The following is a 26,526-nucleotide window of genomic DNA, read 5'->3' as shown; positions in this document are numbered from 1 at the left end:
GTGTGCATGAGTCTCCTGCCTTCCTTCCCATCCATGCATCAGTGCACTCATTTCCCCCGTGACAGCATTGGTAGTTGCCTTAGCTCTTCTAATTGTCCAGTAGTTGAAGAAAACACACTTTCTTTGTTCTATGCTACCTTCTTCTTTTAAGCAAGTTACAGCTGTTCACAGAGCAGCCAACACATGTATGCTGTTCCCCTTTATCATGGAGTTGTAGCCTTAACATGTCTTTGAAAAGAGCCATTAAAAATCATAAATAATTTTATATTTATAGGATTTTTTTTGGTTTTTTCTCCTCATAATTTTTTTTCCATTTTTACTTTATGTATAGTGTGGTTACTTCACTGGTATCCATATAGAGTGGTGTCACAGTCACTTTATAGCCATTTCTGTAACTGTGTTCACTGTTCTCAGTACATTCTTCCACTGTTTACATATTTATTATGCTAGGTGTGAGTACTTTTTCATAATCTTTAATTTAGATTATAATTTCTCATTTGATACGTGATGCCAGTATTACGAGATGAAATATCAAGTAAGATAGGTCCATCTAACCAACAGTGTCAGCCTCCATCACTTGCTTGGTAGAAGCTTTTCATAAACTTCCACAAGACTAACATTTAATCCTACTTGTTCCTTCCTGAAACTCCCCTTTATACTACTGCTCACAAAACCCCCACTGTTGCTTGACAGTAGTCATAATGCATGAACAGTCCCTTACATTGATCATGTCTCATGGTTTTGTTGTTTTCATTTGTTTGTGGCTTTTTCTTAGAAGGTGAATTGCTTGAAAGCAGGTGGTTGTTTTCCCACTTTTTACAAAGAATGCACAGTTAGATTTTGATCAACTTCTGAGATGCCTGTTCCTGTTACAAAAAGTTAGTTTAAAAATGAGGTTGTTTTTCCCATGGAATTTCTGAATTGGGTATAGGAATTTGAATAGATGTTTGGGGTTAAAGTTCACAAATGTTAACTTCCCCTTACTTGGGATTTGACATTACTGATGTATGGCTTCTTTGACTTTTCTCTGAAGCATACCATTAGATCAGATTCTTCAGCAGTTTAAGGTTTTTTGCATATTAGAAAACATTACATTGCTCTTTCTGCAGACAGAACAGCTTTTTATGGGTTCTCTTGTTTTTCAGAGAACAGGGAGAATGGGTGCAAGTGTACTAGTATTTCACCCTAGAATACTACTTTGTAAACTGAAGTCACATTCTTAATAAATATGGTTTATGATGTATCTAATTTCACCCCCCAGAATTTCAAAGAATATTCCTACAACTAAAGATGTTGAACCTCTACTTGAAATTGATGCAGATATACGGAACTTTGAGGTATTTTTATCCTCACGAACACCTGTCCTTGTTGCACGTGATGTAAGAACCTTTTTGCCTTGTACAGTGAACCTGGATCCCAAGCTACGAGAAATCATTGCAGGTGGGTATGATTTCAAATAAATGGAAAATCACAAATCTGTCATTTATTTTAAGTTGACCTACTTGGCATGTCACACAGAACACTCATTTCATGTTCATCAAATCATACCTTCAGATTGTCTGATTTGACTTCAGTAAGAGGCCATTCAGTTTCACTTTATAGTTTTGCTGTAACACCCAGACCATCCTGGACTAAAGCTTCTCTTCTGGAGGGTGAAGTCCTATGTTCTTGCTTTGCAGAGTGCTTTAGGAGATGGAAGAAACCAATACACACAACAATATTTTAGTAGAAGAGATGCAAGTTGGCTTCAGATCTTTGTTAACAATTTTGAAAGTACATGTAAAACCCTGTAGAAATTAAGTCAGTGAAACAAAGTCTTCTCTAGGCTGGAGAACCCAAATTCTTTCAGCCTTTCCTCCTAGGGGAGTTGCTTATAATGGCTTAGGTAGGAAGGGACCTTAAAAACTAGTTCCAACCCCCCTGCAATGTGCAGGGATACCTTTCACCAGACCAGGTTCCAGAAGCCCATCCAACCTGGTCTTGAACACTTCCAGTGTTGAGGCATCCATAAGTTCTCTGGTCAACCTGCTCCAGTACGTCACCACCTTCATGGTAAAGAATTCTAAACCTACTATCAGTTTGAGGCCATTCCCCCTTGTCCTGTCACTACATATGCCTGTAAATAGTCTTTCTCCACCTGTCTTGAAGGCTCTCTGCAGATGCTTGAAGGCTGCAATTAGGTCACCCCAAAGCCTTCTCTCTGAAAAATCCCAATTCTCTCAGCCTTTCCTCATAGTAGGGGTGCTCCATCCCTCATCAGTCATCTTTGTGGTCTCCTCTGGACTTGCTCAAATACATTGATGTCCTTCTTGTTCTGGGGATCCCAGAGCTGGATGCAGCACTGCAGGTGGGGTCTCACCAGGGCAGAGGGACAAAATCCCTCCCTCTCCTGCTGCCCACACTGCTTTGGATGCAGCCCAGGACACGTTTGTCTTTCTGAGCTACAAGGGAACATGGCTGGGTCAAGTCCAGCCTCTCATCCATCAGCACCCTCAAGTCCTTCTCAGCAGAGCTTCTCTGCATCTGTTCATCTCCCAGCCTGGATTGTTACTGAGAGTTGACCCAACTCAGGTCATCTTACTAAACCTCATAAGATTCCCATCGGTCCCTTTCTTGAGCTTGTCCAGGTCCCTCTGGATGGCATCCCATCCCTCAGCTGTGTCAACTGCACCACTCAGCATGGCGTCATCTGCAGACTGGCTGAGGATGCCCTCATCCATTCATGTCATTAATACAGATACTAAATAACACCGGTCCCAGTACGGACCTGATGGACATCACTGATGTCTGTTGGAACTCTGAGCCATTGACCATTACCCTCTGGATACAGTTGTCCACACCCAATTTCTTATCTGTGTAACAGTCTACCCATCAAATGTATCTCCAATGTAGAGAGAAGGATATTGTGGGAGATTGTGAAAAAGCTTTGAAAAGCTTTGTAGAAGTCCAGATAAATATAGATATCTATAGACATCTGTCCAGAGAGATATCTCTAGCCCTTCCCTTGTCCACTATGCAGTCCATCACAGAAGGCCACAGGGTTGGTCAGGCAGGACTTCCCTGTGGTGAAGTTGTTGCTAGCTGTCTTGAATCACCTCTGTCCTCCATGTGCCTTTGCAAAACTTCCCTGAGGATCTGGTCCATGATCTTCAGAGGCACAGAGGTGAGGCTGACAGGTTGCTAGTTCCTGGGGTCCTCCTTGCTACTGTTTTTAGAATTTGCAATCTCTCCATCTCTTATGTTGAGTGCAACCTCTCCTCCCCTCCTTCCTCTCCTGTCCCATTTGAACAGCCTGCAGCCATCAACAGTTGCACTCCAGTCATGGGATTCATCCACCAAGTTTCTGGAATGGCAGCTAGGTCACAGTTTTCTAGCAGCATGGTGGCTTCCAGCTCCTCCTGTTGGTTGCCCAGTCTGTGTGCACTGAGGTAGAGGCACCTCAGCTGGGCTGTCAGCTGTGTCACCTTCTTAGAGGAGCACCCTTTAATTCCTTTGAAGTATTTTAGTGGTGTTTCCCTGTTGGCTTCTGTTACCTCAGGAGTTCCTGGCTGGTCTCCGTAAGACTTTCAGTGGAGGAATTGTTTCTGATGTCCAACATGAATTCCCCTGGCACAGGTGCCTTTTGCTTGTTATGGGGAGAATACAAGGTCCCCTGGATCTCGGCTTTTTTCTGGTGGCTGTTCTGTCTCAGGGAGGCCAGAACGTGATTCCAGCAGTCTCTGTCCTCTGACTCTCTCATACTTCTTAGTCTTTCTGCCTCCTTACTTAACTCTTGCACCAGGCTGGACCAGGGTTGTCTCCCTGGTCATGTCTCACACACCTGTTGTCTCTACTACATCCAGCACTGGTGACAGGCTCTGCCCCCCGCAGCCTGAGACCTGGATGGGAGCTCTGTCTGTGTTGTCACATCCTTTCTGGTGAGTGCAGAGGACTAAGGGTTTGTGCCTTATCTGGATGCCATATCTGAGCTCCTTCTGAGAGGATGATGACCACCCAGGGGGCTCACCTCTTGGGTAGGGTGACTGCACCCGTCCTGTGCCCTGGCCACTCAAACTACCTTGTCACACTCCCTGGCCTGAGGCTTGTTGGGGACCTTTTTTTCTTTGGCAACTCCTGGGTCTCTGTAGCACCTGCTGTGAGAGCATTGACAGCCCCTGATGGATCAGAAGAGGTCCCTGTGTGCTGAGATTTGTCACTCTGCCATGGTACAGACCAGCCTTGGTGCAGCTTCTCTTGGAGAGTGACTGTTAGGTTCCTTTATGCCACATTTTAAAAGAATCTAAATGTTTAGAGAGATTTAATATGCTACATAAGTTTATGTGATAAACCATCCTACCTTTCCTAAAGACTCCTGTGTAGACGTGATCATCAAGAGAAATCAACCAAATCCAGCTGAAATTTGACCTTCTTGATGTTCTATTTGATGAGCTCTGATTGGAGTTAAATATACAAAAATGTACTGTATTGAAATGGCAAACAAATTAAAACTTTTCCAAATACTTCAGGCAAAATCATATTCTTGTTACCAATTTATTTTTCAGATGTTCGTGCTGCAAGAGATCAGATGAATATTGGAGGACTTCCTTATCCCACCTTGCCTTTACATGAGGCACCTGCTAGAGGAACATCTGTCTTCAGTCAGCCTTCCTCAGCTTGCTCTTCTACAACCTCTTTCAATGGGCCTTTCAATAGTGGAGTTTTGTCCCCCCAGCCTCACAGCAGTTACTATAGTGGTATGACAGGACCTCAGCATCCCTTTTACAATCGGGTAAATAATCGAGATCCAATTAACATTCTTCTGATTTAGTCTGGTAATACTGCAGATGTCATCTATTAAATATTAAAATACCCATGCAAGTTTTATTTAGGAGTGGAAAAAAGTCCAAAAGCTGACAAATTTTGCAGTAATGTTCAGTAGCTGTTGTTTGGGGAGAAACATGGTAAATGGCATCAGAAAAACAAATTACAAAGGAAAAAAAAAATTTTGAGACACTGCTCGTTTGTAGGATATTGCAGGGCTTTTTGGGTTGCTGGTTTTTTGTTTGTTTTTGTTTTGTTGGGGTTTTTTTGTTGTTGTTGTTTTTTGGTGGGGGGGCGGTAAACTGTGCTCAGTTTTTCTCATGCTCACAGACAGTGGAAGGGATCCCGTATTTTTTTGGTTACTTTTGTTAAAACATACAGAAACTCAAGTGGGGAGATAGATTATAAGAATGTATGTCTGTCTTCCCTTCTGTCTCTTTTTAAAGTTATTCCTATCTTTTTCCTAAGCTGGTGTTGTACTAGTTTAAAGGAATTACCATGAATTGCATAAAACATACATTTTTGACCTATTTGTGGGCCTCAGAAAACATAGTCCTGAGAATGGCTCACGTGAAAATTGAATTAAGTGCTTTACTTAAAGTTGAAGAGTGTCTAAACTTTCTGGTTTTGTGGGATGTGTTCAGTATTTTTAAACTTTATTTTTCACTTTTTTTTCTGTAGTACTGTCATGAAAAAAACCACAGAGAGCTGATAAAAGTCATAGTGTACTTCTATATACAGGAAATAGTTTTAACATTAAGTAGATTTGACTGTAGATAAACATATAACCTATTAAGGTGAAAAGTAAATTGAGTTATTCATAAATCGGTGTTTGTTAACCAAGGCAAAAAAAAGTATATGTAGGCCAGAACTTTTTAAGTTATCTATTCTAAAATGATTCTTATATACCTTCAAGGCAGTGACAGTATGCTGTTTTGTTGAAAATAACGTAAAATAACATATTTTGAAGTAGTCCAACATTGATAAATGCTTGACACATGAATATTTGTGTTGATACTAACTCAGCTTAGTCCAAGTAGCTGTTTTGTTAGAAGCCCTGGTTTTGTGTCTGTTTTACCCTGTTTTGTGTTACTGTACATGACAAGGTTTAAAGTCAGGGGTGATAAGCTGTTGAAACCTGTATGGGGGTTTTTGGCTCCAGTAAGCATTAGAGAAATAATTATTGGTGAGTCATAAGCTGTTCTTACAAAGAGTTTATTATTTGTTCATTTGTCTTAAGGCTTACAGACCGTGCTTACTTTTTTGCCTGCTGAAGACTAAAATACTTCAATTTTGTCCTTTCTCACTGGAATTTTATACTACCCTTCTAAAATATAATTGTTTTTAGTGTGTCACTTAATAAATATTGTCAGAGAACTGTATTCATTACTCTGGACTCCTAAAGGTACTGTCATGAGCGCCACATACTGAGATGAGTGATGAGAACCTTTTAAAAGTAGAAAATTCATCCTGAAAAACTGTTTCCTTCAACATTTTCAGTCATGTTTCATTTCTCAGGTATTTGTAAAAATGGTGTTTAAAAAAATGAATAGTAACTCCCCAGTAGAAGTTTCTGAGAGAGGTCTTGGATACACAACACATGGTATGACACAACACAGTGGATTCAAATACTTCTGTGGAAATGGCTGGATTTTATTCAAAAACACCCTCACATCTGGGGATATGTGCCCTAACCAGTAAATGGTTCCTGTCCTATTGTCTTTAAGCATTAATTTATGCTTAAGAAAAACCTCCTTCAGCTGTTAGGGAAAAGACTTTATTTTTAGAAAATATGGGGTTTTTTATTATGTATGTTTCTTCTTTTTTCTTTAGATTCTCCTATGTTATGGACCTGGCACTTCCAGTGATGTAATCTGTTAATTTTTGGTTTAAAACCCAGTTCTCCCTATGGCTAGCTGTAAAGGGAAGATTATGGTCCCATTTAGAAGCTCTTCAATTTAGCACTCTGGCTCTCATATAGAGTTAAGCTGGACATGTACTGTTTATCACTGTCTAATGGCCTGGCTGAAAGCTGAATTCAAGTTCAGCTTCTCAAAATTGCTGCTCTCATGGATCATTGTCGAGATGATGTTTCTTACAGGGAAAGTCAGAGCTGTAGGCAAGTCTAATTGGGATTTCCTAGGTGAGAGCAAGAAATCATGGTATGTGAACACTTCCTTTTTTTTTACAAAAGAGGAGACAATTCTTTGATATCTTGAACAAATGATGTTTTGCTACATCCATTAAGGTTTGTAGGCTATCTGCAGACTCGAAGAGCAACTCTGCATTGCTTTATGCCCAGTACATATTTATATTGATCTCATGTTTTCATGATGCCTGTATTGTACTTCAAATGAAGATTGAGTCTAAAGTGCTTGGCCTGTAATGAAGAATTAATTCCACAGTTGGGAAACTGTGGAATAGCTGAAATGAGCCCAGGGGTTATTAGAAGTTATGAGAGGATTGTGGGATAATTGCCTTAGTGGACAGTTTTTTTTTCCATTGCTTTGTAGTCTGATATCATGCAACCAGCAAGCTCCCTGTGTGTTTCAGAGAAGAGGCTCTGCAGTGAGAGCTGGGCACTTGAATGCAGTTTGATCATAAAGCATTTCATGCTTGGGGGTTTTCCACATGGTTTAAGCTGTTAGTGGAAAACTGAGGCATTAAATGATTCTGTGGTATTTTCTGGAAATTAATCTCTTCCCAAAAAAGAGTTTGTATTATTTGTAGAATGTGCCTTATGACAGTGGAATAGTTTTAATTCAGTGAACTTTCCTGCATCATTCTCTACTAGCTAAAACATGTAGAGGCAAAGACTAGGTAACCAAACTTCTCCAATTAGACTGATGGTTACAATGGATATTGTGTAACTTCATATGTTGGAAAAGCATATGAAATTTTTGTGGTAATTATGTGAAAGTGCTCAGAATCTATCCCTAGCAGCTAAGAATATGGAACCATTTTTATTTTCCATAGTGCTTGAAGTTGTAGCATATGCTGTCTACATAAATGATATACTCAGAAATTAAACTTGAATTTCTCAGTTCATTTAGAGCTGCTTCTGAATACAGAAGTTTTTAAGTCCTTATTGGCAAATCTAAGGTGGAATATTTCCACAAATTTCACTCCTTCCTCATAGATTCTCCCTTTAGTCATAGAATTATTTACTCTATACTGAATTTAGTGCTGTAGACTAATCAGAATCTTGTCATGTGCAGAAACACAAATCAGATAATATGTTCTCTTGTGAAGTACCTGGGTAATACAATTTTGAAAATGCTACACATAGAAACATCAGAATTCAGTAATACAGCCATTGTTTTGAGATTTTTTGTTTTAGGTTTTTATGGTGTTTTGTTGCTTTTTAGATTTTGGTTTTTTTGGGGGGAGGAGTTTTATTAAGAATTGGGCAATGAGTTGAAAGCAATGAGTGCTGTAATTCTGCTTTCCCTAAAGTCTAAATTAACACTGTCCTTTAAAATGTTATTTGTATTGAACAACATCCATTAATGTATTTCCAGCAAAAAAAAAAATTCCAATACTGTCTGCTCTAAGCATCTGTTCATATGTTTATAAAATCTAGTGTTTGTGGAAGCCCCCAGGTTGGGTGCCACAAATATGGGAAGTTCTAGTGTTGGATGCTCTTATGTATCACACTTCTTGTTTATTTGGTTCAATTGTCTCGCTATTACAAATGACTCAAAGTTTTACTGAGCACCTGATATTTACTTTAGAAGGTCAGAGAGTAAAATTGTCAGAATTACTGTTAAATTATCCTTTTCCCATATTGAAAGCAGATGTTAGAGAGTAACTACCAAAACCATTCTGACTCTTTTCCTCCAGGAAACTGTACGAGAGCACCCATTGGCTTGGAGGGAATAAAAGGGGTCATTTGCTGAGTGATTTTGAAGAATTCACTCCAGAGCTTTTGATTGAATTCTGTTCAATGGTTCAATGCAAAAGTAAAGAAAGCTATTAGTAATTGCTCTTTTTTACTTTATGAAACTCAACTAGAGGATATGTTTTGTTGTAATGATTTTTATTTTATTATTACATTTTGATTTGTGTAATTGTTTGTCCCTTTTTTGTTACACCTTTTTTTTTTCCATAGCCATTCTTTGCCCCATATCTTTATATGCCAAGGTATTACCCTGGCAGTTCTCATCTCATCTCACGTCCACCACTAAAAACGAGTTTGTCCAGAGATCAGAACAATGGCCTAGTAAGTATTTTGAAGGGTAATTCAAATACTAACCTAGACAATAAATATAGTGAGTAATGAAATTGAAGGTTATTAATGATGGTTCTCTGTTAGACAAGTATAAGCTTTATATTTATTATAAATATTTTAAGCAAAGGTGTTACTAACATGTAATGTAAATGTATTTTGTTTTAACTTTAGAAATTTCTTACAGAGGAAAACCAATTCTAGCATCTATGTATAAAGATTAGAGAAGAATGACCTTTGATACTGGCAAAAATATATTAATGAAAATGCCAACTATACTATAGTACCAAAATAGATGTAGTGATAGAAGAAAAATGAGTGCTACTTGTAAATTTATATTCAGGTTTTTTTAATAATGTGTCACAAATTCTTTGTACCCGGAGAAGATAAAATTACATCCTTTAATGTTGTAAAAAATGCTAGAAACTGGAAGATCATATTTAAATGTTAAAAGAAATATATTTAATATTTAAGTAAAACAAAATACATTTTATCTGAAGTGTTTTTGAAGTACATGTAATCCAATTTTACCCATTAGAAGGGCAAAATTAGCAGACTTTTCTAGCTTCCTATAGAATAATAAATCTCCTATTTAACAGTATTTATTTTACTGACAGATGGCTGTTCAAATGGAATTATGTACTGAGGAAAGATAAAAAAGTAAAAGCCTCACTTGTTGGTTGCTTTAATTCTAGGGTACTTATACAACGAGCAAGGCTGTTAAAAGGTGGTAAAAGCTTTAATCACTTAAAGAAAACAAATGTCTTTCCATTGAATTATGTATTATTGTGAGATCAGTCTCATTCACTGTTTACTTCATAATTTTTGTTGAGCCCTTGATCATTTTACCCAAACCAAAATATTTTGTTGTTGTTAGGATGTTATCAAGGAGGATGCTGATGAGGGGCTTCCTTCACCCACAGACCCCTCAATGGTAAACGAGTAGTCATGTGGTGTGGAAATTTTAGCATCTCATTGCTTTTTCAGCAGTAATGAGTCTGCATTAATCATAACTGCAGTTCACTAACACTGCATCAGTGGCTTTGGTGGGCAAATAGAGTAGTTGAAAACTAATGTAGTTCGTGAATGAATTTAAAAGCTAATATTTCACTTGTAAGATGTACTCTGTTTTCCCCTGTAGTTTTCCCCTTGCCTTTCTCAGTAGCTGTGGTGAGCTTTCAGTTAAGTGTCGTGGTAGCTGAGCAGAGTGCAGAATGACAGCTGGTCATTCAGTGCTTAAGTTTTAGAAGTAATTGTGTTTTTCTGCTTCAGTCAACTCTCTCTCCCGAACCTACTTCTTTAGTTGGTGACATAAAGCTATTGCAGGTAACACAATATAAGGCAGCTTTGATAGAAATGGAAAAATAAAATATTGCTGGTCATAACTTATTCATGAGTCAGAATGTTAACAGTTACCTTTTCTGTGACTTCTTTTGTTTTATCCTAAGTATTCATACTTAGGATGTCATCTTTGTGGTACATGTTTTAACTCTAATTATGGTAATCGTGTTTTATACCAAAACAAAGAGTTTAATGTGACTGTCATGATTCTCTTAATATTTGCTGCCAGTAGTTGTTGGCAAAAGTTATAGTTTGATTGCATTTACTTTTTCTTTTAGTAAATAATTGCAAAAATGTCTTTCTACTGTTGTGCAATGAAAAAGCAATCAAATCCCACACAGATTCCAAACTCTGTTTAACTGTACATAACTTTCACTGAGAAACCACATATGTGCAGTGCAATGGAAAAGGTATGCTAAGTTTCTCTCTCCCAAGTAATTTTTTACTTTGTGTGAAGGGATGACTGTGGAGTAATTTTTCTTTTGGAAATGCCATCCTTGTGTTTAATTCCTTATCTCATTATTCCATTCTTTTCCCAGACCTTTGAGACTTGCCAGTGCAAGGAAAATTTATGGACTTGCTCAAAAGTATTAGCATGATGGCTGAGGACTGTGTGTCTCTGTGAGTGTGACAAAGCACACAAGCCTGGAAAAGCAGGATTTAGTCTTGGAGCAAAGTAGTGAATGAGTTCCAGCAGCAGAATTGGAACTGAGTGCCTCTTCTGCTTGCTGCTGAGTGTTTATCTTAATGCACATTTAGGTGCAGCTTCAAACAGCAGTTTAAAAGACTCCTGTAAGTTAAGTAACCAATTGCCTCTAAGTAAGAAAATACAGGAATTAAAACATTAAAAAGAAACTTCCTTTGAGATAATGATAATGGAAGATTTTGTTAGATCTGTTTTTTTATTTAATTTATACTAATGTGAGTCTCTAATGCAGCATATCAGATCACATACTTTTCTAAGACTTAGCACTATTTAACCTATGGTGTAAATCTAAAACTTGGGATTTTTTTTAAAGTCTCTTGGAAAGTTGACAAGAAGGTTGTTAGTCAGGATATGATACACAATGTATTTTCAGGGTTTCATCTACTCTAAATCCACATCTTTTGTCAACTTTATTGAATTTTCCATGGAAGGAAAGAGTATTATGTTTGTATTATGTGCTACAATTATCTGTAGATGATGGGTACAATAATTTCATCCAGCTATTTAGGTAGCTCTTAATTGATGGGTCGTTGCTACTGTATAAGTGATCCAACTTATTAAATGGTTTGGTGCATGCAAAGTAATTAAATAAACAAAAAAAAACCCTGCACAAAGTAGTTAATGAACACCAGGATGTGTAATTGGTTTGGTGATTGAAAACAAGAGGAGCATGTAGAATCAAAATTGTCTTTCATGCTAAACTGGCAAGGAGCCAGAAATGTTGCAACTCCTGTGTAAAATAGAGAATAATCATTGTTTTGAATGTTTGAGTCATAACAGGGCGAAAAAACAGGATTACTCAGGAGTATAATTTTTTTCACACACATCATAATTTCTGCTTACTGCATGAGTTGACAGAGCTGTGTGGAGGCTGTTACATGATCTAGTTATGGGTCTGCTGTTGTTGTCAGTCTAATGTTGGAGTGACCAAATTCTGAAATTCCAGACCACCATCAGTAGTCTCATAATATCCAGGTTAGCTTAGTAAAAATCAGGAATATTTTGAGTATAGTCGTCCTGTAACAAGCATTTTACTTTAGTCACCTTCCGTACTTAGATTCTGTTGCTGCTGATAAAACTTGTCTGTCTCAGACCATAGTTTACTGTTTTTTGCTCAATGGATCAAAACATAGATGTCAAACTGGTGAGTTGACCAAATACCATCTATTTAGTTGTATCAGCATGAAGGTGCATTGCAAATTTTAGGTTATCAGCTTGAACCACTAATGAAAATAGTCTTAAGATGCCAGCCTTTGACATCTGTGATGGAGACAAACATGCATTTCTGCTGGTTTTACTGTACAGATGCTTAGTTTTGAATAACTTCAAAAACTTCTAGAATGCCCTTTTGAAGGGTTTGTAGATGGATTGCAGTGTTACCAGTCATGGAATGGTAACCTGGAATGGTTCACAGAATCCCCTTTTATGTTAGAAATCAAACTAGCATTAGCAGTCCTTATCTGTCATAAACTTGATTTTGTGCTTTAGTTTGCATTGTTAATTTTGACTTCTTAGGAAGTAGCTTGTTCCAATATGATTGCTTTGTTTAAATACATTTTTTCATACTGCACTGAATATATAATCCATTAAGATGTAGTATTAGTATTATGTGTGCTTTGAATGAGGACTAACGTGGCTCAGAGCATGTAGTATAGATAAGCATAGAGTAGTTCTTAAGAAGTACTTTTCAAAAGTTTGAGCATGAATGAAAATGTATGGCATGGGAGTTTTCTTACAGATTTTCCAGTGCTTTTGTGTAGCATTTTTGTGCTTTGAATATTTGTGCTTATAAGAAATAACTTTTCTATTCTGTGGGTGGTGCTGGTTTGTTTTTGGGGCTTTTTTGGGCGGGTGGGGGCGAGGGGCGTTGGCAGATTTGATTAGATAGGAGTTTGAAAAGTTATTTGAGGTACATTGGTAGTATAATGGGATCTTGAGATGGCAGGAGAATGTTTCATTAAAAGGAGGATTTTCTGTCAAAAACAATCTAAAACCTTTATGAAAAACAGAATATAGCAAGGGGTTTTTTTACAAATGCAAAACAGAATAGTATGCTCATGAAAATAGTATTTGTATAGCATATCCTAAATGTATATTTTTAAGACCTATTTTAAAAGTTTCATCACATTATGAAAATATCCTGTGTCTATCCTAACCCTGATCTCCTGTTTACTTCAAAGCATGTTCTCTGTATGTTCAACCTTTGTGATGTCACTTTAAGCTGTTGTTTCTTTTAATTCTGTTTTGTCCTTTTCTCAAAGCTGTGTAAGTCTGAGTTAAACAAAAACAGACAGGTACAGCCACTTCCTGTGAATTCTCATTCACTTGTTTCAGTCATTCCAGAAGCTATCATACTGGTGCTTCATGCTGGGCTGTCTGTAAACTAATGCTCATTACTAGCCTTGAGGTTTGTTTTGACAAGCTGCTTTTAGCTTTTGCATGGCAAATACTTTTCAGACTAATGTTCTCTAAGCATCTCTAACAAAACCACTAAGGCTGAAAAATGTGTCAGTTTAAGTACAGTTATAATTCACTTACATGATGACAATATCCCTAAAGCTATTACATTACTTATTCTTCAGAGAGTGCTTTTCATAAAGAATGATTTGGATTAATGTGCATCTATTTCAGACAGTTCACACTTTAACAAAAATAGTCTAAATATTTCAGCTTTTATGTATCTTTTTTTATACACTGAAAGCAAAGTTTCTAAACTAGGTCTTAATGCATGCAGAAAGAATTGCTTGTCCTTGATTGTTAGAAAAATATTTTGATCTGAATGAGAATCTGTTAAATTAGATGTGTTTAAAACTTCTCTTCATTTATTTCTGGGTATATCATAGATAATGTATTTGATAGATTCTGAGAACAAAGGCAATTGCTAACACATGTTGCTTAGGGACCATTTATTTTAGTGGTGCCACAAAGTAATTTTGGCTATAACAGTTTCTTTTGTTTTAATTGATAAGCCTTCTTTCAAAAAATAATTAAGATTTGAATTAACTTAGTATCTTGTCTTTGTTGATGTATTATCTAACTCATGCCAATAGTAAATAGTGTGTTTATGAGGAAATAATGGATCACAAGCTGGTATTCTGAAGAAAAACCCACAGCGATCTCTTAAAGAGGAAAATTAAAGATGTATAAAAGAGGTATATGATAAATAGATTATGGGTGAAGCTTCATTCTGTCATTTTCATCATTTTGATGATTGGCTTATATCCTCGACATGATACAGATTTTAAATGTGCTAAAAATCAGACTAAATTAAGATCTAAAATTTGTCCTTTAGACATTGCAGTATCTGAAATGTAGCTGGCATGTTCTCTAAAGGAGTACCAAGCCCTAGTTTAAATGCCTAGACTGAAGTGGAATTAAAATGTTTAATTTTTCTGCAGTAATTTAGGTAGATTGCCTTCCCAGAAAATGGGATATATCCTTTGTTTGTTTATTATCGAATTGACATGACATTAAAAAAAATAGGAATGGTTAAAGAAACAAAGATTGGTGCTCCAGCTATTTCCAGGCAAGTGTGTGAGCTGCCAGGCTCAAATTCCCTACAATCCCCAGTAGCATTCCCAAATGAAGCTGATAGTTACACACTTTAAAGTCCATTTCAAGGACATCTGGTGGAGAACTTTAGGGGAATTACATGTAATATTACCTAAACTTTGAAACTCAGAGTAGCTAGGAGTGTGCCTAGCTCCCCAGATCAGGATATCTTTGATAACAGTAAGTCAGAACTCTGAGGTAGTAGATAATGGGGTTTTAGATTGCTGCCTTGGAATTACTAGTTGAATAAATTCTTTGTAAATATCCTGGTTTAGATAATTCAGATAAGGTTAATGGCATTCTCTGTGATAACTCCTGGTTTTCAGAGGGATGGAGATTTAGTAATTTATCTAGTAATTTATATTAATTCTGAAAGATTAAACATCTTCCAAGTAATTAAATAAAAATGGGAGACAATATTACAACTCCAAAACCAGTCTTCATTGGTGATTTGAAGAATATAATAAAACTTGATTAACTGGATACTCAAAATGCACTTTTACATCCCAGGGCTTGTGCATGTGATGATGACCTCTGAAGCTTAAAAGCTCTTTTGCATCCTCCAAAAATGAGCTGTTTGGTGCACAGTCTACAATGCTGCACCCAAATCTTAATTTTAAGAAAAAAGGGAAGGTGTAACCTCCCTCACAAGTGGAGAGTATACAAATATTTTTAACTGATAGAACTGATTCTGATTTTGCTTTTTGAAATTTGGAATCACTAGTGTAACTGCATGGGTTCCCATCCAGGGAGAATGTGATTTTTTTTAAGGAACATACTGCCTTAATATACTTTCACCCTCAGTATGCAGATGCATTTGTTTTAGTTTTCCACCCTTTCTTTGAAATTCCCAAAGGTAGCAACATTAACAGGACAACTCTTGTGTTACAGAGCTGAATAATTAGAAATAATTTCTACCTGAGTCTTGCCCAAGTTTGGGGTACGTGAAGCATCCTCATTGTATCTTGTAGGGCAATTGCAGTGCTGCTGTTTCAGTACTGTGGTATACAGCCCCTTGGCTGATCTTGCATAAATAGAGCTGAAGGAACCTCTGGAAAATAAACAGATATTGTTAAAATTATTGTTAAAGTTAATCCAAGTAGTTGAGGAGTTGTCTTTGTTTTGAGTGTCTTTGAGTTTTAAGTCATTTTTGTCTGATAATAAACCAGGAGATTTTAAGACAGAAAAATCTAAGTTGTATGTGCATTATTTGAGAAAAAAACCCCAAACATCCCAAAACCAAAGTAACTAAAGTTAGGGGAAACCTTGTGAGTGAAACTGCATTGTAAATTGATTAACCTGTGCTTAATATTTCTGATCTTTATGTTTCTTTACTTAAAATTGTGTAAGAGGGTTATTTTGTCACAAAGGCAGGACTCAAGGTGCTCATCTTTTTCTCCTATAAATACATATAATGAATGTTTCCCAATATATAGATATTCTGATAGTAATTAAAAATGCCTGTGCATTCTTATTCTCATAACTTTATTTTAAAATATAGTTGAACACAGCTTGATTTGTGTTAGTGTGTATTGTGAATTTCTGGGTGTACTGAGTACTGGAACAAGTCTTACGTGCACGTTTTCTCACTTACAGGGAGCAGGCACAGGGTCAGCCACAGGAGTATCCCATGTATCTCTGAGCACAATGAGTGTGGAAGCTGTGTGTGAGAAGCTAAAGCAGATAGATGGTCTGGACCAGAGCATGCTACCTCAGTACTCTGCAACTATAAAAAAGGTATCAGCTGAACTTCATTATGTGTTTAGTTCCTAAACGTGGAGATACACAAGGAGAGGAAAATATTTAGTTACCTCTTTTCTTGAAAATGTTCATTAAACATATCAGGTGATAAAATAACATCCTAAGTTCTGTGCGTGACAAGTTTGGAGGACATTTTAATACAAGCATTCATTTTTCAGAGGAAATGCTCTGTTGAAAAGGACAAACACTCAGAACTATAAATGCTGATGAGACTGGTTATTCTAAGAAAAAAAGCAAGAAAAATATTTTCAAAATTGCCATGTGTAATGAAAAAATAAAAAGGGTTGCAAATGTCTTCTATATCTAGGTAGCAGTATCCCTTACTTTTTTTTTCTCTGTGAAAAATTGGCACATCTCTCCTGTTGTAAATGAGTGGTCAAGATGGTTCCATTTCTTTATCATAGTCCGCATCTATTTGCTTCAGAAAGAGATCACTCTATATTTTTCTGTCTCTCCTCATTTCTGTGATAGATACATTAACACTGAATTCTTTTTTGCTCTTGAACTTTTTTTTTTTTTTTTTTCACAATTCTGTGTGCTCTTTTTTACAAAGAAGGGAAAAATATGAAGGTTGTCATTAGTGGATTTGCTGAGCTCACTTTGTCCTGGAACCTATTGTATCTTAATATGGAAGGATTTGATTCAAGGATTAAGAGACAGGTTTTTCATAGGAAGCTTCAGCAAAACTACTCAAAACAAGAAGTAGGATGCTAGACTGCAGGTCATTAGGTAAAGCTGCAAAAAATTTTAGTTGCTTCCTTTGCTCCAGACTGAAAGAAGGATGTGCTCATTAGTTATCCTTAATGAGATTCCTCTTATTTATATTCTTGCATTGTAAGAATTACAAGGGATATCATGCAAAAAAGAAGAAAGAAAATGGCTCTGCCTGGTCTTTTTCCTGGTTTGACTAAGACCATCTGCTGGGATATGTGTACAAAACCATTGAGATCCCTCAGTATAGGCAGAGCTCTCAACTTGGGTCCTCCATTTTCTGGCTGCTCTCCTAAGACATGGTTCCTCTTTTACATTCTGTCTATGCACTGATACATGGTATAAAGATAAATACCTCTCATTGTTATGTAATGAAAATGATTCTGTGTTGAATTTGGTGCTTTTGGAAGTTAAGGACTATATAAACATGCCAAATGTAAGGAATATAGATCTTGTTTAAGCATTTCTGTGTTGATCTCTGATTGATGATGAACATTAGAAAGATGTCTAATCTTCTGTCCCTGGGAATTTCTGATGATGGGAGGAATGTAAGCCTGTTTCATGCAGAGAGGGAACTTAATGGAGGCAGTACTTGATCTCAGATGCTTGAAGCCAGGGGTCAGATGCTGCCTGGGACTTCATTGTCTGATTATCTTCAAATGCTTGGATGTCTGCTGTCCATTTCTGTTCTGAGTTGGAGAAATATAAGCAGATCAGTGTGGCTTATTGTCCCTGAAATTTTCCACCACTTACATGTTATTTCCTTATGTCTGTATATAGGACACTATCTTATTGCCTTTTTTATACACATTTTTAATGGATTTAATATTTCCATTTTTTTCCATGACACATAGGTGTTTCTTGTCCATCAGCAATTATCACTAAATATACTTGTATAAAAACATATGGTTTTATATAGAATTGGACTTAATAGTGACTTTGGGAAATTTCTAGTAGTCTGCATCCAGCTTTACCTCTACCGTTTTAGTCTGTTACTGCTGTGCCATAATTCTTGTATCCATAATTTACATTATTTAGTTGTATTTTTTTAGGCAAATATAAATGGCCGTGTCTTGGCTCAGTGCAACATTGATGAACTGAAAAAAGAAATGAATATGAATTTTGGTGACTGGCACCTGTTCAGGAGCATGGTAAGACTTTCTGTTCAGTGTTCAGGTCATCATAAATTAGTCTTTTTTAATATGAGTCTTTCTTTCTTTCTGATTGCTTCCTTATTGTCATCATCTTTAAGTTTGTAAATATTATCTTAGAGCATGAATGCATCTGCTATTTTGTTATTTTGTCTTTTTGTCTTAAGCACTAATGAGTAACTGTTTGCTTGTGAATTTGCATCTTAATTGATTGTGACCTCTGAAGTTTTTTACTCCTTTTTTTGTGGGATCTGTTTTTTCCTGTGTTGGTTCCCTTTCTGAAATTTGCTTATTTTAATGAAATGGTCAGAACTTAACTCTTTTTAAAATCTCTGTTCTACTGTTGAAGTTAGTCAGGGAATTCAAAGTATAGGTAATAATAAGGAAGGAATTGGGCAGGCAGGCTGTTACAGTGAGGGTTATGCATCACTGAGAACTGAGTTTTCTCTCAAGTATTTTTAGACTATTGCCAGTTTTCTTTCTTGAAATAACAGTGTGTCTCTCAACTGTAAGTCAGTGTTGAAAACACCAAGAATTACACGATGAGATTTATTGTTAGATATGAAGTGTTTGGTTTTGCTTTAAAATTTGTAATTTATCACGTACTGGTTTTACAAGAATTTAAGTATTTTTGTGGCATGTGGGTTCTTTCAAGGGTTTGAGCAGTAATAAGAATAATTTGTAAATACAAAAGAATTAGCGAGTGATTTTTCTACTTTTCATGGTCAAAACTGCATATACAGGTACACATTTACAGCTGCGAATTCCTCATTCCTATTTTTAATGGAATTCTCAATCAATTTTGAGAACTTTTTCTATTTATGCAATTACATTTAAACTGTCTCTCTTTGCATGTTAAGATACTTGAAATGAGAAATGCAGAAAATCAGGCTGCTCAGGAGGATCCTCGTGGAGCAGCGGAGCACGGTACAGCTGCGATTCCTCACAGTGACCTTACTCGCCGCCCTGGCCACAGCACCGAGCTGCCTCACACTGAGCTGACAGGGCTTGCTGGCCAAGCTCCCTACACACTGAACTTCAGCTTTGAAGAACTCAACACAATCGGTCTTGATGAAGCTCCTCCACGCCACAGTAACTTAAGTTGGCAGGTATTTAATAGAGAAATGTATTCTGCTTATTTACCTGTATGGAAAAGAGGTTTTTTCCAGGCTTGCTATAGACAAGTCAAGAAATAAGGCTCTAGGATAGTTCAGATGCTTTCAGTTCTCAGTCTAGGTAAAGCCTAGTCCTGCAGAGATGTAAACTCTAACCATACTCTCAGTTGAAGTCTTTAATTTTTGCCATCTGAAAAGTACTCATCTGTTCCAGTAATCACTCTTCATGACAAACAACCTAAAGCTATCATACTTTTCTCATCTAGCCTAGGGTGGTGTCTTCCAAGGCTTCTGTATTTTTGTATTATTCAGGCTTTGTCTATTAAATATTTCAGCTATGTGCTAACCAGACATTAGCCCATAGAACAAATGTATTTGTTAGGTTTTTGAAAATAGACAGTGATCCATGACATCAGAACCTTGTCCTTACAATGCATAACCTGTTCATAAACTCCAGAACTGACATCCCTCTCCAGCTGTGGTTTCTGCCATAGGTTTTCTGCCATAGGTCAGTTTTCTTCTGTATCTTATGAGACCATGTGAAGTGTTGGGTATTCATTTGTCTATCCTTAAGAAATAAGACTAATCAGTTGGTGGCTAAGTAGTGGTTAGAATTAAAAAAAAAGAAACAGCAAACCCAGTGGGGTGAGCCCTTTTCATCTCTAAAAGTAAATGATAAAATCTTGAAGGTGCAACAAAATAAAATTTTTTCAAATTCCTAGCCATAGGTGATACTTTCAGTAATCAACATTGTGAAAGTGGGTTTGGGATATATAACTCAGAGATAGATTTCTGTCCCAGACACTTCTGAATGTGTGCATGCATGCCTGTGTTTATTGGTAGGATACAAATCACCCTTACTACCCATATCCATGGAGTATCAATTCATGTTTTTTCTAGACATTTTTTCTAGACATGTGGCATTATACACATTTGATGTATTTGAATAAACAGTGCTTCTGATGCCTATACAGTTACCTAAAATTGAATCAAAGGAATGAGAAAGGTGGTTTGTCCTTAAGAAAACATTGGAACACCTGTTAGAATTTTTAAGTTAACACTGACTTGTATTTCAGCTTCTCTCTTGTGGTGAGTTGGCCCTGGCTGGATTTCAGGTGCCCACCAAAGTTTCTTTATCACTGCCCTCCTCAGCTGTGCAGGGGAGAGGATATACAATGGCAGGCTTGTGGGCAGGGAGAGATCACTCACCAGAGACCATCATTGGCAAAAGAGACTGCACTTGGGGAAATTAGTTTAATTAGATGTCAGAGTAGGGTAGTGAGAAATAAAACCAAATTCTAAAAGCAGACATGGGGGCAAAGAGGGTCATGTTTGTCAGAAAACTGATTTTTCTGAAAACAGATATGTGGAATTTTGCCAGGATATATTGAAGTATGTATGGTGGAGGTCTCTTAAATATGTTTTTGAGATTTGTTCAACATTTAGATTAATTCTTGCTTTCTTTCTAATATAAAATGCAAATTTTGTAAATGTATGAAATGTATTAGAAAAGCCCATCTTGACATACAAATCCAGTCTTTGTAATTATACATTCAAGAGTTAGTCTCAAATGCACTGGATGAAATGCTTGTTTTGTGGAAATTTTTCATTATGGGAACTAAGAATAGGAATATTTTCTCAGTTTAGTTTGTGTGTGTGATTCCATATATATGTTTATAGTAAGCATATTTAGTGTTTACAATTTCACTTGCATAATCTTATTTGCAGCAATGAAAAGAATAATTTAAGTACATATTTAATACTCTGAGTTATTTCATGTAAGAAGATTGATAAAAGTAAAAATAGATAGTTCATTTAACTGTTACCTTTTTGTCTTTTTTTTTTTTTCCAGTCACAAACTCGTAGAACTCCAAGTCTTTCAAGTCTTAACTCTCAAGATTCTAGTATTGAAATATCAAAGCTTACAGACAAGGTGCAGGCAGAGTACAGAGATGCATATAGAGAGTATATTGCTCAAATGTCCCAGTTAGAAGGAGGTGCCAATTCTACCACAGTAAGTGGGAGGTCCTCTCCTCATAGCTCAAGTGCTTTCTACATGGGCCAGAGCACGTCGGGGGGCTCCCTGCACTCCAATGCAGAACAGGAAAAAGGAAAAGACAGTGAACAGAAACAGGATGATGGAAGAAAGTCCTTTTTGCTGAAGAGGAATGATGTTGATTACAGTACTTCAGGTGTTTCTACTAATGATGCATCTCCTTTGGATCCTATAACTGAAGAAGATGAAAAATCTGATCAGTCTGGTTCCAAGCTTCTGCCAGGAAAGAAGTCTTTGGAAAGAACAAGTATTTTTCAGGCTGCAGATTTGAAACTTAAGGGAGTTACTCTCCGGTACCAGAAACTTCCCAGTGATGAAGATGAGTCAGGAACTGAAGAATCAGATAATACTCCACTTCTTAAGGAAGGTAAAGATAAGAAAACAGATATCAAAATAGAGAAGCAGCCCAAATCTCCAGAACATGGTTCTGAACCTATTAGAACCTTCATCAAAGCAAAGGAGTATTTGACAGATGCCCTTCTGGATAAAAAAGATTCATCTGACTCTGGTGTAAGATCCAATGAAAGTTCTCCAAATCATTCCCTCCACAATGAAGGAGCAGATGATTCACAGCTTGAAAAGGCAAATCTCATTGAGCTTGAAGATGACAGTCACAGTGCAAAAAGAGGAATTCCACACAGCCTTAGTGGCCTTCAAGATCCAGCTGTGGTTCGCATGTCTATTTGCTCAGAAGATAAGAAAAGCCCTTCTGAAAGCAGCCTGATAGCAAGTAGCCCTGAAGAGAGCTGGCCAGCCTGCCAGAAAGTCTATAATTTAAACAGAACCCCTAGTACAGTCACCTTAAATAACAACAGTGCTCCAAGCAATCGAGCTAATCAAAATTTTGAAGAAATCCAAGGTATCAGAGATCCATCTCAAATTATCCTGCACCCTGGCTCAGGTTCCAATCCAACTGCAGTTCAGAATGAGAACCTGAAGACGGCTGCTCACAAGCGAGGCCAGCGTTCAAGTTATACCAGGCTTTCAAAAGATTCATCAGAGCTCCACACCGTCGCAGCCTCAGAGGGAGCTGGGTTTGGAGAAGAGAGAGAGAGTATCCTGTGAAAAACAGCCAGGTTGAAAAGAGTATGCTCATGAATAGTAGCTTGGAATTCTTTGTCAGTTTGTGGTTACATTAATCTCTGTAGTTCAAGCTTTCGATATTGTAAAAGATGGCCTAGATTATTTTCAGTCATTTTCTCTGAAAGGAGGAGTAATTTTTACCAGAAGCAAATTACTTCAGACCTTCCCCACATATAAAAGCAGTAGTTGTCAGCATGGAAAATCAGTTCTTTCTAAAAACACTGTGCAAAGGATTGGTCAGGGGCAGATTTCACAGAAATATGGTTTAATTATGAAAAGTACAATGTGATTTTGCTTTTCTCTTGGGATATGTATTACTTATCCCATCTAAACATTCCGTTAATTCTCCATATTAGCAAGTTAATGCTGTCCATCCTTGCCATTTGATGTTCAAGATGCCAAAACATTGAATAGCACAACCTTACCGAACTTTGCATTAATTTATGAATTAATGTGTGCAACATAAATTACATATGTTGAAATTTGAGTGTTAAGGTACTTGTTTGGCTATATGTATGCTTTTGCTCTCTGTACGTTCAGTAGTTACTGTTGGATTTGTGAACTTTGGGTAGAGTGGTGATACGGTTTGTAAGGAATGTTGTCTTGATGTGTCACTGGAATTGGCAGTTATTTATAAGGTAATACCTTATCATTGACTTAGTGGATCCATTATTTATTATAGCTACACAGTTTGCAGTCACTGAATAGATGGTCTCCGTAGGTGCAACCACCAGATTAAAATACTGGAAGGGTAAAGTATGAATATGATGTTTGAATTTATGAAGCATTTGTGGCTGTGTGTGTTTTTTCCTTGGTACAGTGTTTATCATTTGGTTATGGAAAGAAAAATAAGCAGTGTTTGCCATTTTAAAACTAATGCATACCTTTTGGAATCTTGTCAAAGCTGTTCTCCAACATCTTTATTTCTGAAGTACAGTGTTTGAAGATTTTTTTTATCATCTAAGTAATGTACCTGAATGATGTTATAGCAAATACTTGTACTGTCTGGTGAAATCTGCATGGTTTTGAGGAAGAATTGTTCAAGCTAGAGTCTGCTAATAGAAAGAAAATAAAAAATAAATTGGCATGTTGGGCTTGTGTCCAAATTTCTTTTTATTTGCAGTGCTTTGTTTCTTCACTTGATAAAAATGCTAAATCCGTGTTGTTATGGGTTAAAGTACTTCACAGATTCAATTCTTTAACATGCATTAAAGCAATATACTTTTTAATAAAATGCTAAATAAATATACAAATACATTTGAGAAATGAAATTGCCAAAGCAAACGTTTCTAAATTAAGTGCTGTGAGCTGCAGAGAGGTGGACACCTCTCACTAGTCCAGAGCAGTATTGCTGCTGTTTTGGCAGTTGTTGCAGTGTGATGTAATACCCTGTTTCAGCCATCCCAGTTCCTTTCCCAGGTGTGCCAGTACTTTCTCCCTTCCCTTCCCCTTGCCTCCTGCTGAGAGCTGTCCGTCAATCTCAGTAGGCCAGCAAGGCCATTGTCTGATTGGCAAAGCTCAAAAGATGCCTCTCAGCCCTGGGGACATTGGGCTATCCAGGTGCCACTTGTCTCCTGAGACTTCCCCCCTCCTACCTGGTTGGTGGCACACCTACCCCTTCCCTCCCCCTCTCCCCGGGCTTAAAAGACATGGGGACCATGCGGTTCTTTGTTCTGTTGGAGCTGTTGCAACATTCAGATGTCTGTGACCTAGGAATAAAGCTCTGGATGAAAACCCTCCAGCAGGACCCGTCTCCGTTTTCCTTCACCATCGCCCAAGGCCTTCCCACCAGAGGTAAACCTGAGTTCCTGCATGCCTAGACCTGTTCCAAGTGCCAGCTGCCACATCCAGCCAGCCAAAGGTGGCTCTGAGGTAAAACCACCTCAGCTGCGCCTCTGGTCAAGCAGCAAGGGCCAGACGAGCCCAGGCGTGTTCCACCTGGTAATATTGGGATCTTATCTCAATAGGCAGTCGTATGTGTAACTGCACAGCTTTGCTTGTATCCCAGTGCATCTCCAGCCAGAGGCTTCCCAAGGGACCTTGTGGTCTTGGCCTTTGTTTTCCAAATCAAGAGGATGCATTTCTATGCCAGAGTCAACAGAAGTGTTTCTGCCTTTATCTAGGCTCTCTATTTTTTCAGTCCATGGATGTCTTATACTTACAGGACTGGAGATGTGATCTGTACATTTCTGGATTTGGTTGGTATGTTATTTGGTTGAATTAAAATTTACCCAGTGTTACAGAAGTACTGGAGACTTGTGTGCACTATTAGAATAACAGTTCAGCCAAAAAGCCTCCCAAAACAAAATACGCAGCCCCCAAAGCCTGTGTAGCTTCGTAACACTTTGCCAAATCTTTGGGAACAGTTTTTTGGGCTGGGTTCTTTGTCTTAAAAATAAGAGTACATAACTCTGCTCTCAGGCATTTTTGGGATGTGAAAGCTTTTGACAGAAAGATATAATCATTGTTTTGTAAGAGAAAACAATTGTAGCTGCACATGGGATGTGGGTACCTAAAGTCATTTCAGTTCCAAACTGTGGTTCCGTCCAGTTTCGTGGACTGCTTTAGCTGTGTTATGTAGTAATGCAGGCTGTAGTTTATATCATCAAATGTGTTCATGGACTTTTTATTTAATGCCTTCCTAGCAAAGTTCCTAGAATTGGGAAATTGAATACTTTATGGCCAGTTTAAGAACAGCATGCCATAAAAGCTGGCTTTTAACAGGACAATAAATATAACTGACTCTCAGAATCTTCTTGCATAAAAATAACTAGACAGAGTGAATTTTTCTTCTAAGTTTTTTTTTGTACAGGTGTTCATAAGCTAACAGAAGAAACTGGTAGTATGATGAAGGGAGAGAAGAGAAAACAAGGAAGTGGAATACTTAATACAGCAGAGTAGTAAGTGTCCTTTAGTACATAACAGAAATATATGTTAGTTACTGTTTAATGTTTTTTCACATGTAGAATATAATGGAGTAACATTTGCAAGAATTAAAAATACACTGCAGTTTCCCAGCTGAAACTTGTTTTTTTTCTCTACCGCAGTTTCTATGGCTACTTGCTTGCACAATTTTTCGAGTTAAGAAACCATAAACAATTTCCAGTGTTGAAATATTTAATGGTAGCTCTGTGACTTGTGGGAATCATAGAACCCAAGAGTTCCATGGAAAATGGAAATGAATGAAAAGTATAAAACAATAAGACAACTGCAAACTTATTTCTGGTAGTGCCTGCTTTCCAGAACTCTTATAATGATAGTTTATGTATCCACTCTAATTTTGGATGGCTGAATGTACAGGAACTTGAAACCATGACTACTTTGTCTAACTGAATCTTAAGAGCACAGTTTGGCTTGTCCTCATGTTATGATGCCTGGATAGGATTGCATGGTAGGGTGAAAATAAACCACTTTTGGAAGGAAAAATTGGTTGCAAGTAACATTCCAGGTTTTATATGAGACTCTTGTGGCTATTTGCCAGCCTTTTCCAGGATTTCAGTTTCTGAGGAAGTGAGAGAGGGAAGTTCTTACATTTCACTTGTAAAACTTGTGACAAAATGATGGTCTGGTAAAATTCTTGGAGATCTGGAAAAGAAGTTTGCAGTTTGTGCCTGTCCTGGTCATTCTGGGATATCTGATCACCCTGTGTGACTTTGCCCACAGAGCAGAATGGGTATGGGATGTTGGTAAGTTTTCAGACCCTAGCTTTCTTAACTTTTCTTTTCAAATACTGTTAACATTTTTTGGTTTCTTCCCCTTTTTTTTTATGTAATCTTTGGGAAATTTTCCTGAGACACGCTTAGCATGAGTTTATACAAAATGCTGAAAGTAGGTAGTTTCTCTTGTGGTCTGGGGCTCAACTGTTCACTTCTGTCAAAAGAATCCACAAAGTGTCGTTTTCACATGTGCAGCTCTCATGGGAAGCTTTCTGGACCTTGCTGTAAGAATATGGGAAGTTCTCTGTACAGCTACAGCATAACACATGCAGAGGAGCCACAGTTCAGCATGTTGCACCCTGTGGC

At 37.4% G+C, this 26,526-nt stretch overlaps 1 protein-coding gene across 3 annotated transcripts in view; it reads left to right on the top strand.

Annotated features, from left to right (window-relative positions):
• The window catches only part of KIDINS220 (kinase D interacting substrate 220), a 75,477-nt gene extending 51,882 nt beyond the window's left edge, over positions 1-23,595 (top strand). The window contains exons 23-30 of one of the 3 annotated variants that reach the window (XM_054629520.2): positions 1,262-1,440; positions 4,542-4,768; positions 8,912-9,022; positions 9,906-9,962; positions 16,224-16,364; positions 18,152-18,250; positions 19,111-19,359; positions 21,218-23,595. In XM_054629520.2, coding sequence (XP_054485495.2) covers positions 1,262-1,440; positions 4,542-4,768; positions 8,912-9,022; positions 9,906-9,962; positions 16,224-16,364; positions 18,152-18,250; positions 19,111-19,359; positions 21,218-22,486 — 2,332 coding nt within the window. In that variant the 3' untranslated portion in view covers positions 22,487-23,595. The remainder of the gene's footprint in view (positions 1-1,261; positions 1,441-4,541; positions 4,769-8,911; positions 9,023-9,905; positions 9,963-16,223; positions 16,365-18,151; positions 18,251-19,110; positions 19,360-21,217) is intronic. The other 2 variants (XM_077175053.1, XM_077175054.1) reach the window with 2 other exon arrangements.
• The last annotated feature ends 2,931 nt before the right edge of the window (positions 23,596-26,526 follow it).

Source organism: Agelaius phoeniceus, chromosome 3 (assembly GCF_051311805.1).
Source record: "Agelaius phoeniceus isolate bAgePho1 chromosome 3, bAgePho1.hap1, whole genome shotgun sequence".
NCBI classification, from domain to species: Eukaryota; Metazoa; Chordata; class Aves; order Passeriformes; family Icteridae; genus Agelaius; species Agelaius phoeniceus.
The sequence above is the reverse complement of the archived record's forward strand: the minus strand, read 5'-3'. Positions and strand labels throughout refer to the sequence as shown.